At 41.6% G+C, this 14,456-nt stretch overlaps 1 protein-coding gene across 10 annotated transcripts in view; it reads right to left on the reverse strand.

Annotated features, from left to right (window-relative positions):
- The window catches only part of pcdh15b (protocadherin-related 15b), a 1,235,959-nt gene that overhangs the window by 460,391 nt on the left and 761,112 nt on the right, over nt 1-14,456 (reverse strand). For all 10 annotated transcript variants that reach the window (XM_085994900.1, XM_085994899.1, XM_085994897.1 and 7 more), the window contains one exon: nt 2,416-2,640. In XM_085994900.1, the coding sequence (XP_085851026.1) occupies nt 2,416-2,640 (225 nt within the window). The remainder of the gene's footprint in view (nt 1-2,415; nt 2,641-14,456) is intronic.

The following is a 14,456-nucleotide window of genomic DNA, read 5'->3' on the forward strand; positions in this document are numbered from 1 at the left end:
AATGTGTATCAAACTTCTTTAGCACATCATCCATTTTTTCTCTGTCCTCCTCTTGATCAAATACAAACATATTAAATACCTCTATCGCCTGCGGACCTGCAACTGTGAGCAGTAATGCTATTTTCCTTGCGTCTGGCTTCGTACCGAACCCGATGGCAGCAATGTAGAGTTCGAATTGTTGTTTGAAAGTCCGCCAATTGCAGTCAACATTCCCCGTGAGTTTCAAACCCTCCGGTGGCTTCTAATTCTCCATGTCGCATTTCACAATATTCAGCAGATATTACCAATCCTGGTACCATGTTATGTTCATAAATAAATAGACGTTTTCATTATGAACAGCTAGCTTGAGCTAGTCATTTATTCAGCCATATGGACTAGTGTACAGGCATCCATCTTGACTACTGCCTTGTGGGTAGCCCACTACTAAACATACAGCTCCACCTAGTGTACCATTCTAGAATGACATGTTACTGATCATTACAATGACTGGAAACACGAAGGGCTGCATCCATGAGGTAAGTGCCTTTATTGCACTGCTTGTGGGCCAGGAGGAGCAGGAGTGCTTCCCCCAGCCCACCAAGCTTATCTTTTAAACACTCCGTGACGGGACTCCTGCAATCAGCCAACCCCACCCCCAACTCCCCCGATGTCCGACTCCCTTCACCTATCCCGTGACGTCTGATTCCCCTTCACCTCCCCCCCCCCCCGTAGTGCCCATTCACTCCCCTGTAATGTCTGACTCCCATCAACCCCCCATCGCGGTGTCAGACTTACCAGACATCTGCTACACGGTTGCTTACCAGCCCGACACACAGCCAACCTGTTGCTAAACTCTGCAGGACCTCCAGATTTCCAGGACGAATATCCTTCCCCCCACCCCCCCACCCCGATTCTTTTCCTGGCTCAAGTTATCATCAGGCCCATAGTCACTGAGTTATGATGTCCAGGAGCAAAACATAAAAAGGCATCTATTAAAATGCTTCAGTTCATTAGGTCTTCCTTGCCAAGCTGTAAGAAACTTAATTGCAGTTTGAACAGTGGTTCAGATCAATCAGAATGACTTGTGTTTATTTACACACAAACTGTTTTCATTGCCATATAAATAAGCTGCTTTGGAGAAGCTTTACCATAAACCACTTCGAAATATACATTTCCATTACAATGTGCTGAGGCATAGCCAATTCACACTGATTTATCAGAACCTGCTGATACAGGGCTTTTCTCTTCAGACTATTTCCTGTTCCAAACAAACTGCCTGTGTTAATCATATTACATCATTTCCTTATGCTTCCTGCTTTTTCTGCTTTTAGTTTCACCATATTTCTCGTGGTTGTCATTTTCATGGTTCAAACTGAGCCACAAGATAGAGAATTGGGGTGCAGTTGGCACTGGTACTATAGGGTACTGGTTTCAGAATGGGATTTGTAGATTGTGATGTGCAGCTGACACACATGATTTGCACTGTACCTTTCATTGTGCTTAATGTCAAAGGAGCTAATTTTTTATATTGAAAGACAGCAGGCGGGAGATGGGTTTCTCGCTGAAATTTTCACAACTTCAAGACGTCCCAAAGCACTTTACAGCCAGAGAAATACTTTTGGAAGTGTAGTCACTGTTGTAATGTAGGAAACACGGCAGCCAATTTGTGCACAGCAAGCTCCCACAAACAGCAATGAGATAATGACCAGATCATCTGTTTTTTAGTGATGTTGGTTTAGGGATAAATATTGGCCAGGACACCGGGGAGAACACCTCTGCTCTTCTTTGAAATAATGGCATGGGATCTTTTACGTCCACCTGTGAGGGCAGACGGGGCCTCGGTTTAATGTCTCAACCGAAAGCAGCACTCCCTCAGCACTGCACTGGAGTGACAGCCTAGATTTTGTGCTCAAGTTTCTGGAGTGGGACTTGCACCCACAACCTTCTGACTCGGAGACAAGAGTGCTGCCCACTGAGCCATGGCTACACTAACATTAAAAAGATTCCATACAAAGTTTTAAAAGATCCTGGGATGTAGGACAGGCTGTCTAGTACTTTTAAAATATGGCACTGTGCCTTGCTGGTGTTACAGGTATATGACATTTCTTCATGCAGAGAGATATTGGAGCATGGAATGAATTGGGAGTTGATTAAGCTGAGCTAATTGAATCCGTTATAGGGAAAACTGGATAAATATCTGAAGACGAGGAGGCAATAGGGTTATGTTTTTAGATAAGCAGAGTTAGGAAGTATTGCAGAAGAATATGGTGGATAAATTGGATTTAAATTTACTGCATTCTAAAAAGGTTTGAATTTTTCTTTAAACTTAAATCAGGCAGTGCAATTTGAGTACCATTTAGATCTATGCACTGTTAACTAATTTTACATCTTACTGTGCAAATTTTAATCTGAGTTAAACCAACATACATCACTTACCTTTATTTGGACAGTCACAGTAGCTAAACCTGGAGGCATGCTTCCCCCACTGTCCAGTGCCTCGACTACAAAAGTGTAACTTGCATCTGCAGTAGATAGAGTTTCATAATCCACAGACTCTAAAATTGACAATTCTCCTGTCCACTGATTGACAGAAAATAGCTGTCTGGCCTCCTCAGTTCTTATACGATAAGTTACATTTGGACCAAGGTCAGCATCTGTTGCCTGAAACAAAACAAAACAATAAAAATCAGTACACATCTGTTGGTCAGTTCAGCAGTCTTATTAACTGATACCTTATGGAAGAAAACACACACACATATATATATAATATATATATATACACATATACATACACACACACAAAAACTATTTATCTTTGTGAAGGACCATAATCGCAAGTCAAATATGAAAAATTGCACGTCACAATAAATATTGTACATAAAACATAAATGTTATTGAAGTTAATTAGTTAAAATAAATGGGAACATATTTAATTTTTTTATAAAGAAACAATTAAGAACCCATTTTTAATAGATTTTATTGGCTGCCAATCATAATGGTGATTAAGCAGAATTTGTGTTTGGGTGATTTTTATGAAACATTGGGTGCACCTTTGAACTTTGGTGGGGGTAGATCGGCCGCCAGTTACACACTACATCCAATGTTTCCGCTAAGGTGCGCGCGCACGCGGCCGCACAGTAATCTAAAAGGTCCCGCACAGGCCGCTCACTGGCTTTTACATTGTAAAGACCGCGCATGCCCAAAAATTTAAAGGGACTACGCATTAAAAGATACAGGCCATGCAGAACACAGCACAGCTTACAGCGATCATTGACCACATCCAATTTTCCTTTGCATCAACCTCAATTATTCACTACCTCCTGTTTTACACCCCCGCCGAGGGTCAAAATTTCAACCATGATGTCATTAGCAAGGTGGGCAGAAAATTAACCAATCAGGACGTGCCTGTGGTATTGCTTCTTTCATACATCTCAAACAGCTAAATTTCAACTTAACCGGTATAATTGGAGAACGTTTCAGTAATCCATTGTGGAGCGCACATATTACAATGGATTATATATGCAATGGTTCGACAAAAATTAAGAAAATCCCAATTCAAATGCATCTACAAAACCTTGTATTATTGTGTAGTTGGCAATTGGCCCTCAAAACAGAATAAATCACATTTTTGTTAGCAAGTCTAAGTTAAGCAGAATAAAAGTAAATGAAAATGAACAACTTGAGAAACAGTTGTTCCTGTAATTGAGCTATAAAATTGCTTTCATTACATTTTAAGTCAAAATCTTACTAGTGACAGATTCCAACATAATAATGATAATAAATAAAATATTATCGCCAAGAAACCCAAATTGAATATGACCAGGAAACACAATCAACGTTATCAATGTGAAATGCATCAATTAGAATGCAGCAAGGTTCTTTCGATGAAGAATTATTTAAGATAGGAGCTTGCTTTGACCTAAGGATCATTGTGGAGAGTGTAGGTAAAATCTACTACAGTGCAGTTAAAAAGACTGCAAGGTATCAGCACCAGTGAAACACTCAGATAATTCGATTGCAAATTCTACTTTAGTACTAATATTTATTAAAAAAGGCCCACTTCATCCATCTACAGCAGTTATTTTCCTGTCATATTGTATTTTACTATTTGGGAAATATGAAAAGAGATTATGTTGAAGTCATGAGGCAAAGCAGCATATTTGACATTTAATTTAATCAAGTTTGATGACAATCCTATCGTTAAAGAGAAAAACATGCTTAAAGCATGGCTGTTTCGGCAGTTTAAAATTCCTTTCTCATTTTGAGTGTTAGAATTATGAGATTTGTAATAAAAGCTGACATTATGTATATCTCACAAGGGAAAACCTCATAGAACTAAAACACATTGCTGATGTTAAGCTTATTATGCTGTCTTGTTGATAGATTGCAGGAAAAGATGCCCCATCGTGCTTTACTGGGCAATATTCTAGCTGAGTGCAAGATTTGTAAGGGAATCTCTTGGGATTGAGGGTGGTTTTCAATTTCCATCTGCCACTGAAGCTGCATCTGTGGGAGCAATGCTTGTGTAGTTTGGGCTGTTTTGGTTGGGGGTCTGCTAGGAGATTGTCCCTTGTGCACAGATACCAGTGAACAATTTGGGACTCATACTTTGAATTTCCTCACTTTGCTCGCAGGTTAAAATTACTCCCATTGGAGACAAGTCTAGTCAAATGTACCTTAAGTACAAATCTCAGAAGAACACAGACTGCACCAGTGTGAATTTATCCATTGCAATCATAGGGGATATTTTTCACTCCTGGTGCTTAAGCTGAGTACCATTCCATTCCATCTATTCTTTCTCCTCTTACTCAAATTCAAATCGCTTTATTGGCATGATAAGGTACATCTTATGTTGCCAAAGCATCAAAATACATTTATGGTTGAACACATAAACGCAGTTCTATTCATACAGTGTATAAACAGGTATATCCCTGAGTGTATAAATATACATTCGCCTTGTTTATATATACTCTTTTCTTAGTTTACTGGTTGTCCCTCTGTTCATGGCAAGCTGTAACATAGTGTGCCGCCAGTGTTACACAGCTTCTCTCCTCCCCCAGTAGGAATGGGAGTTTTTGGTTGTCATTCAGATTTCTGAATTCAGGGCATATTTGTGAGAATTTTTGGTAGAAATTCTCCCTGATGCCCTGATATTTTCCACAGGCTGTGAGGAAGTGCATCTCTGTCTCTACTACTCCCTGACTGCAGTGAGCGCATATCCTGTCTTCTCTTGGCAGCCTGGTCTGCCTGTGTCTGCCTTTTTCGATCGCTAGGCTATGTTCGCTAAGTCTGTACCTTGTCAAGGTTCTTCTCAGTTTGTTATCCTTTACCATGGTCAGGTAATCAGCTATGTTGTATTGTCTGTTTAGGGCCAAGTAGCAATTGAGTTTGCTTTGGGTTTTTGTTGTTTCTGCCCAATATGTCAGATATTTTTCCTTTTGCTTAGCGACGATTGTGTTGGGTCGAATTCTTTGTGTTACCCTGTCACTGTCCTGGGGCTGGTTATTGTTAGTATTGTTAGTAGTTACTTCACTGAGTCCCAGGACTAGTTGACTGAGGGTATTCTTCTTTATGGTCAGCTTACTCACTCATTCACATCACGTGTATTCCAACACGTTACCATGGCACACACTCTAGCTATATAATCTCTGTTTGGAGGTGTGTCTTTCAGCTAGCATTCTAACATACTCCTCTTCTGTTTCTATAGGCATCCCAGAAGAACCAGCCCACATGCCCCAGATGGCCAGCAACCCAGCATCTTCAAGAACTTCATCTGTAACAAGCACCAGCACAGGTACATTCACCTCCGAGCATTTAGTTGGTCAGTTTGAGGAACATACATTGTGTGAATTATAGAATGTGAGTGGACAAGAGCATGTGGTGGTGACAGAGGAGGAACAGGAACCTGCTGGTTGGAGGGCCAGCTTGTGTCTTTCCTCAGCTGCAGAGCCCTGGAATTTGGATCTCAAGGGACCTGCATTTGAAAAAGAATGTTACCTGAAAAACCTTTCTTTTTACTGTCATTAGAGAGTGTGCCAAGCACCCTGTGAAGTGTGGCAGTGACTGTAGGGGAGTCCACTAACCACATCTGTATAGTCATGTACAACACATTGATATACAGTCCGCCATGAAGGAAATGGCAACACCAGGGGCATCTGAATCAGAGCCCTCAGTGACGGAGGTCTTTCGTACTGTAGGAAAATCTCCTATGAGGGAGTTCGGATCAAATGTTCTGTTTAGCTTCAACATGCAGGACAGATCCATTTGGCAGGACTTCACTCTCTCATTGCTGGACAGAGGTCTTCCCCCACACAGATCAGTGTGATCATGCACAGGCAGTACTCAGTAGCTAGGGCATGATTGGAGCCTCTCAGCAGTAAACTACATCCGAACGATCTAGCCTCTTATTCAAATGACAATACACGTGCCAAACAAAGGACAGCAACTAATATGGTAGAAGCAGCTCCAGTGCCATCTCATGACCCAGTACAAGAAGGTATAGGGCCATCTCAATCTCAAGAGGCTCTCACTGACACACAGCATCCAACCACCTCTCTTACTCCTCTCACTAGGAGAAGCACCAAACAGGAACAACATGGCTACGTACTACAGCACATAAAGTATATACTGTCGCTAAAGGAAGGCACTGGGGAAGAAACATAAGCCACATAACCACATAATTTTTAGGAAATTAAATGTGGTTGCACTGTGTCCAGAGACTTTTCTTTTTACGGTGTCGAGTAAGATATTAACAGATCACAGAACCGCATCAATGGTAGTTGATTTAGTGCAAAAGATAACTTTGGTGAAGGTCTATTGCAACTGCAATGTGCACATCTGGAGAATGTTTTTAATGGATTAGCCAGTTGTGTCACTCAGTTTATGCTGTGATAGCCTGGCATATAACTCTTGCTGCCTGCAAAGATATTTCAGCAGAGAAATCATCCAGCTAATTATTAAGATCTTACTTTACCTTTAGCTGGGGATGGGCCTTCTACTCCTCAACCTAACTTTATAGGTGGAAACGTTATGCAGTATGCAGTAAGCTACAATAATCTTTAAGACCTGACAGGGCTGTGTTGTAAAATATCCCTTCCTTGATCTGTCCAGTTATCTGAAACACTGCTTCAAGATGCCCATAGTGCATTCAAGAATGATTCTGGTAGCTGCATGGGCATGGTTACATCTTCCTTCAGCTGCTGTTTATGACATCTCAAATACATAATGAGTCACGGTTAAAGAAGGTAGCCTTGGTCCCTTAGGAGCCATCCTCACAGCCTGTCTTCTCCTTCGAATAATCCAGGCACAGAGGGCTATCTTAAACTGAATGCTGTTGGGGAAATGGTTATTCACTTACATGTTTCTGTTTTGCTCATCACTGACCCCTTGATCATTGATGGAGTGGAACATCATGCAGTTTATGTAAGCCATTGGGTTGTGTACAGGGACCTGGATAATTCCAGGTGTGCCATCTAAACAGCCATGATTTTGGAGAATCGTGTGATGTGGTAAAATGGGAGGGGCCTTCCAAACTGCTGGTGATTGTTCAGAGGGAAAGTGACAAATGTGTTTCCCTAGTGAAAAATGCATCAGTGACCTGCTTGATGCATTTGTGTGCTGCAGATTGATTTATGTTTTCTGTGGTACTTGGAATTAGCCTGAGATAAAAGTTCATTGCTGCGGTAATCTTGATTCCCCATTGGCTTGGAAGCATTGGGAGCTCCATTGCATCACTGCCTCCTTAGTGAAGTCAAGCCTGTCAAGGAAGTTTTGCTCAGACATTCCCAGATGCCGGGGTCTGTACACACTGCTGCCTAGGTAAGGATAGTTCTCCTCTGTAAATGTAAAATGGCATCACATCCCTCCTTCCATGCTCCTCCAAATTACACAACAAGAGAGGAACAGCCAAAGAATTCCCACATACTGGCCCGAATTTTCCGATCCCTACGGGTGTGTATGAGCTGTGTACACACCCGTAGGGGTCTCGCAAGTGCCGGTTTCAGGCATGCGAAGCACATGCGCTGAAAACGGACATTTCCGACCTGTCAAGAATCCTCTTGACAGATCATTTGCCTGCCCTGGAGAAGGGCCTCTGTGGGTGGAGAGTTCCGCTTTCTGCAAAACCTCCGCCCACTGAAATCACTTAAAAATCTTACGCCTGGTAAAAGCAGCGTAAGGCTTGCTTTTACCAGCATAAGAGTTTAAAAAAGTAAAAAAATATTCTTTTCCACTCATTTATAATTTTAAAATACTTTTAAAAAAGGTAAGTTTATTTTTAGCCCTGTAATTATTTTTTTCAAAAAATGTAATTCTTGTTTAAAATATTTAATTTAATGTAACTTTAACAAATTTTAAAAACGTGATTTAAATTTTTTTTTTTTAATGTTTTAGTGTGTTTTTTGAGTGATCCCCATTCATACTTTTGACGGATCTAAGCTGAGAGACCTGTCAAAAGTATGAAGGGGGATTCCCTTTTCTATTGGTTCCCCATGGCCCACGTGAGCCCAGGGACGCTTGCAAATTGCCTGCGCCCCTGCGATACTTGGGCCTCTGTGCGCGGAAATGTCCGGCCTTCCGGAGCCCTCAGGTGAGGGCGTAGATTTTTTCCAGATCGGAGGCATCCGCACGCAGGAAACCTCCGATCGGAAAATACGGATCTATGATTTTTAATTGGAGCTATCAAAAATGCCTATACTAAAAATCCATAGAAAAATGCAAAAACCCAGTTAAAAAAATCCCAAACGTTTAGAAATCCACCATGAAAATTTGCATTCAGAAATGATAGAGGAACAAACCCAACTGGTTCCCCCCTTTAAGCAATAAGTTCCTATTGGCCTTAAACCAGGCTGGCCTGCATTGCTCATTTTAGATGTGCTAAGTAAACACTCGGTTCACTCCCCACAATAAAAACATGGAATCTTGCTTGTCCTCATTAGATTGATATCACCATACATTTTAATATTTAAATTAAACCTTAGGCCATCTTGTGGAAGAGCAAGTTTGCCCTCAAGCGTGCAGAGCTCAGTTAGATTGTCAATTTAGCCCAAATTATTGCCAAATTATGGATAGTTTTGGACTTCGATCACATACCCACTAGAAATTTCACCTAGGATCTTCCTGTCCATTAAGCAAGACCATCTAGAGCTTTTGTAAGATTTTCAGTAGTGCTACTTTTGAAAACCCATTTCATCATCCACATTTTTGGCTCTTTCATCATCCAAACACAGTCAGTGGTCAATTGTTAAAAAGAGGGAATTAATCTGGTATGTTGTGGGGACGCACTGCTGGCTTTTTCCCATCTGGACACCGTGGTAAAAGAAAGAAAGACTTGCATTTATATAGCGCCTTTCACGACCATAGGCCGTCCTAAAGTGCTTTATAGCCAGTAAAGATTTCAGTTCTCTTTGTATGGTGTAACAGGAATGTCGTGACCCATCATAGTAAGTCAGGGTGAGTGTCATGATTATTTTGTTTCTGCATCAGGATATTGTGATTGGTTAGGTCAAAGGCTTTTTAGCAGTCAATCACCCTTACTCAAGTATTCTCCTTTTCCTCTGCTGCTATATGTGTGCCGTGCAGTGGGGCAATTTTCAATGCATCAATGTTAGTTGGGTTAAAGGTTTTAGTTGACAATCTCCCAAATCAATTTGCAAAGTCTTTTAATAACTTGGTAATAGTTCTTGAGGGAAATTAAATCATCAGATTGTTACAATAATATTCCATTCAAATTATGTATGCAAATGGATCAACAGGGAACAATGGAACATGGGGGTAGATTTCACACTCTGCAATGTTTTAACACCTTCATTAAAATAGTGTACAAAGGAATTTTATGAGAGCACATTTGTATCACATTTTTCTATCCACCATTTTAACCACAGTCTCAATCCATTTCTTTTAAAATGGTTAGGGCCTTTATTAAAATAGCAGACAGAGTCATTTTATACAAACTCAGAACACGTTCTTTGCTAATCAGCAGACTGGTGAAAGGCAACTCTTATCTACTGCAGATGATTAAAATATTGTCCTTGTTTCAGTTCTCATTAAAGTAATTCAAGCATAATAAATGCAACAAAATCTAATGATGTACAAATGGTCATCAATAAAACATTATTTTCACTGATAAATTCAATGGGTTGAAATCACATTGAGATATTTTAGCTTTTGTTAAAATAGCGTACTCATTCATATGAAATCCCATGGTATATTATTTTTAATAAAGACATTAAAGTATTATACGGTGTGATTCCATAAGTAAGAAAGATCTGATAATTATCAAGTGGAATAAATCCTATGCTTCACAGTTCCCCATTGAAAACTATTCTATTAATAAGGATTTATAGAGGAAACTTGATGTAGCATCTTATCTGTCCTCAGGGTGTTGAAAAGCACCGCACAGCCAATTAATTGCTTTTGAAGTGTAATCACGGTTGTTTTGTAGGCAAACAGCGTCGGCAGTGCGAACCTGGGAGGAGCGGCGAGGCGGCAGCGGCGGTATCAACTCAGCATCAGCAGAATTTTCAAAGAGTGACGTCAGAAGTCAAAAGTGACGTCGGCACAAGAACATAAGAAATAGAGCAGGAGTAGGCCATTCGGCCCTTCGAGCCTGCTCTGCCATTCAATGAGATCATGGCTGATCTTCTGCCTCAACTCCATTCACCGGCCCTATCGCCATATCCCTTGATGCCCTTACTAGTCGGAAATCTATCGACTTCTGTTTTGAATATACCCAATGACTGAGCCTCCACAGCCCTCTGGGGTAGAGAATTCCAAAGATTCACCACCCTCTGTGTGAAGAGATTTCTTCTCATCTCAGTCCTGAATGGCCTACCCTTTATCTTGAGGCTGTGGCCCCTGGTTCTAGACTCCCCAGCCAAGGGAAACATTCTCCCAGCATCCATCCTATCAAGCCCTGTAATAATTTTGTATGCTTCAGTGAGATCCCCGCTCATTATTCTGAATTCAAGAGAACACAGGCCTAGTTTACTCAATCTCTTCTCATATGACAGTCCCGCCACCCCAGGAATCAATCTCGTGAACCTTCGTTGTACTCCCTCTATGGCAAGTATATCCTTCCTTGGGTAAGGAGACCAAAATTGTACAAAGTACTTCAGGTGTGGTCTCACCAAGGCCCCATATAATTGGAGTAAGACTTCTTTACTCCTGTACTCAAATCCTCTTGTAATGAAGGCCAGCATACCATTTGCCTTCCTAATGGCTTGCTGCACCTGCACATTCACTTTCAGTGACTCATGTACAAGGACACCTAGGTCCCTTTGAGCATCTGCATTCCCCAATCTTTCACCATTTAGGAAATACTCTGCCTTTCTGTTTTTTTCTACCAAAGTGGATAACTTCACATTTATCCACATTCTATTCCATCTGCCATGTTCTTGCCCACTCACTGAGCCTGTCGAGATCCCTTGAAGCCTCTTCACATCCTCTTTGCAACTGACACTGCCACCTAGCTTTGTATCATCAGCAAATTTGGAAATGTTACATTTAGTCCCCTCATCCAAATCATTGATATAGATTGTGAATAGCTGGGGCCCAAGCACCAATCCTTGCGGTATCCCACTAGTCACAGCCTGCCATCCTGAAAAAGACCCGTTCATCCCTACTCTTTTTTCTTCTGTCTGTTAACCAATTCTCAATCCATGCTAGTATGTTACCCCCAATTCCATGTGCCCTAATTTTGTTCACCAACCTCTTATGTGGGACCTTATCGAAGGCCTTTTGAAAATCCAGATACACCACATCTACCGGTTCCCTTTTGTCTACTCCACTAGTTACATCCTCAAAGAACTCCAATAGGTTTGTCAAACAGGATTTCCCTTTCATAAATCCATGTTGACTCTGCCCAATCTTACTGTTAGTTTCTAAGTGCCCAGGTATTGCATCCTTTATAATAGATTCCAGCATTTTCCCAACTACGGATGTGAGGCTAACAGGTCTGTAGTTCCCCATTTTCTCTCTCCCTCCTTTCTTAAATAGCAGGGTTACATTTGCTATCCTCCAATCTGCAGGAACCTTTCCAGAATCTATAGAATTTTGGAAGATGACAACCAATACGTCCACTGTTCCAATGGCCACCTCTTTCAAAACCCTAGGATGTAGGTCATCCGGTCCTTGGGATTTGTCGACTTTTAGTCCCATTAATTTTGCTAGTACTGTTTTTTTACTAATAATTTCTTTAAGTTCCTCATTCTCTCCACACCCTTGGTTTTCTCGTATTTCTGGGAGGTTTTTTGTGTCTTCCTCCGTGAAGACAGAAAGAAAGTATTTATTTAATTTCTCTTCCATTTCCTCATTCCCCATTATAAATTCTCCCATCTCTGACTGTAAAGGACCTACATTTACCTTCACCAGTCTTTTCCTTTTCACATTCCTATAGAAGCTTTTACAATCCATTTTTATATTTTTCACTAGTTTGTGCTCATATTCCATTTTCCCCTTCTTTATCAATTTCTTGGTCCCCCTTTGCTAATTTCTAAAAAGTTCCCAATCCTCAGGCTGACCGCTTTTTCTGGCAAATTTATAAGCTTCCTCCTTTGACTTAATACTAGCTTTAATTTCTTTTGTTAGCCATGGTTGGATCACTTTTCCTTTTGGGTTTTTATGCCCTAGTGGAATATATGTTTGTTGCAAATTATGCATTATTCCCTTGAATGTTAGCCATTGTATGTCCACCTTCATACCTTTTAGTGCAGTCTCCCAATCCACCATGGCCAACTTGTCCCTCATAACCTTGTAGTTTCCTCTGCTTAGATTGAAAACCTTAGTTTCAGATTGGACTACATCACTCTCAAACTTAATGTAAAATTCAATCATATTATGGTCACTTGTCCCTAAAGGCCCCTTTACCACAAGATTATTGATTAGCCCTTTCTCATTACGCAGTACCAGATCCAGAATAGCCTGTTCCTTGGTTGGTTCCTCCACATACTGATCCAGGAAACCATCTTGCATGCATTCCAAGAATTCGTCCTCCACACCATTAGTCGTAATTTGATTTGCTCAGTCAATATGTAGATTAAAGTCCCCCATGATTACCATATTGCCCTTGTTACATGCACTTCTCATCTCTTGATTGATACTGTGCCCTACATTACCATTACTGTTTGGTGGCCTATACACAACTCCCACCAATGTTTCCCGCCATTTGCTGTTTCTTAGCTCCACCCAAACTGATTCCAGTTCTACATCACGATCTGCCGAGCCAAGATCTTTGATCTCTGCCGTACCGAGCTCATCCCTTATTAACAGTGCTACGCCACCTCCTTTTCCCTTTTCTCTGTCCTTCTTAAATGTAGAGTACCCTGGAACATTCAGTTCCCAGCTTTGGTTACCCTGCAACCATGTAATGGCAATTGCATCATACCCATTTACTTCTATTAGTGCCATTAATTCATCCACCTTGCTGCGAATGCTACGTGCATTTAGATAAAGTGCCTTCAACTTTGCCTGTTTAATATTTTTCTGCACTTTGACCCTCTTTACTGTTGGCTTTTGTTTCTGCTCCCTACTAGTTTTGCGGACTACTTTTCTAACTTGCACTTCCAGCTTTGATTCTCTCCGTTCTGGGCCCACACTTAGGTTCCCAGACCCCTGACAGACTAGTTTAAATCCTTCCCAACAGCACTAGCAAACCCCCCTGCGAGGATGTTGGTCCCGTTTCTGCGGAGGTGTAACCTGTCCAGCTTGTATCTTCTCCAGAATCGGTCCCAATGCCTCAGGAATTTAAATCCCTCCCTCCTACACCATCTCTGCAGCCACGCATTCATCTGGTCTTGTGATGAAATATATGTCTTCATCAGCCCCTGTGTTTTACCTGCATTGTATTGTGTGTACCGCCCCCTTTTCCCCTATTGTGTGTATTGGCTCCGCCCCTGTCTTTTGTCATATAAAGGTCTCAAGAGCTGTATGAGTCATTCTGCCAGACGAATCCGATGTGGAATGACGTGCAATGTTCTTAGTGATTAAAAGCCTTCAGTTGAATCCTTTAACTTCTTGTCCTTGAGTTATTGATGGCACATCAATTTTAATCACTAAAACACCAAGATGGATCGACTCCTGAAACCAGAGCGCTTGGATCTGGACCCCCATGCCACAGACGCAGCCACACAGTTCGGACACTGGTTCCAATGCTTCGAATTTTTCATCGAAACCTCAGCCACCGCCATAGCAGCCGCGACTGCCACCGGAGACGTGAAACTGGGAATCCTGCGAAACCAGGTGAGTCATCGGGTCTCCCCTCTCATCCGAGATGCCACCAGCTACGAGGATGCCTGCACCATTCTGAAGGCCCACTACGTGCGGCCAATAAACGAGGTGTACGCCAGGCATCTTCTGACTACTCGCACGCAGTGGCATGGTGAGTCACTAGAGGACTTCATGCTAAGCCTAAAAGTACTGGGCAGAGACTGTAACTGTAAGGCCGTGTCTGCCACCGTGTACACGGAGGAGCTGATCCGAGA

Source organism: Somniosus microcephalus, chromosome 8, assembly GCF_052327205.1.
Source record: "Somniosus microcephalus isolate GS21.2 chromosome 8, FLI_Smic_1.0, whole genome shotgun sequence".
Lineage (NCBI taxonomy): Eukaryota > Metazoa > Chordata > Chondrichthyes > Squaliformes > Somniosidae > Somniosus > Somniosus microcephalus.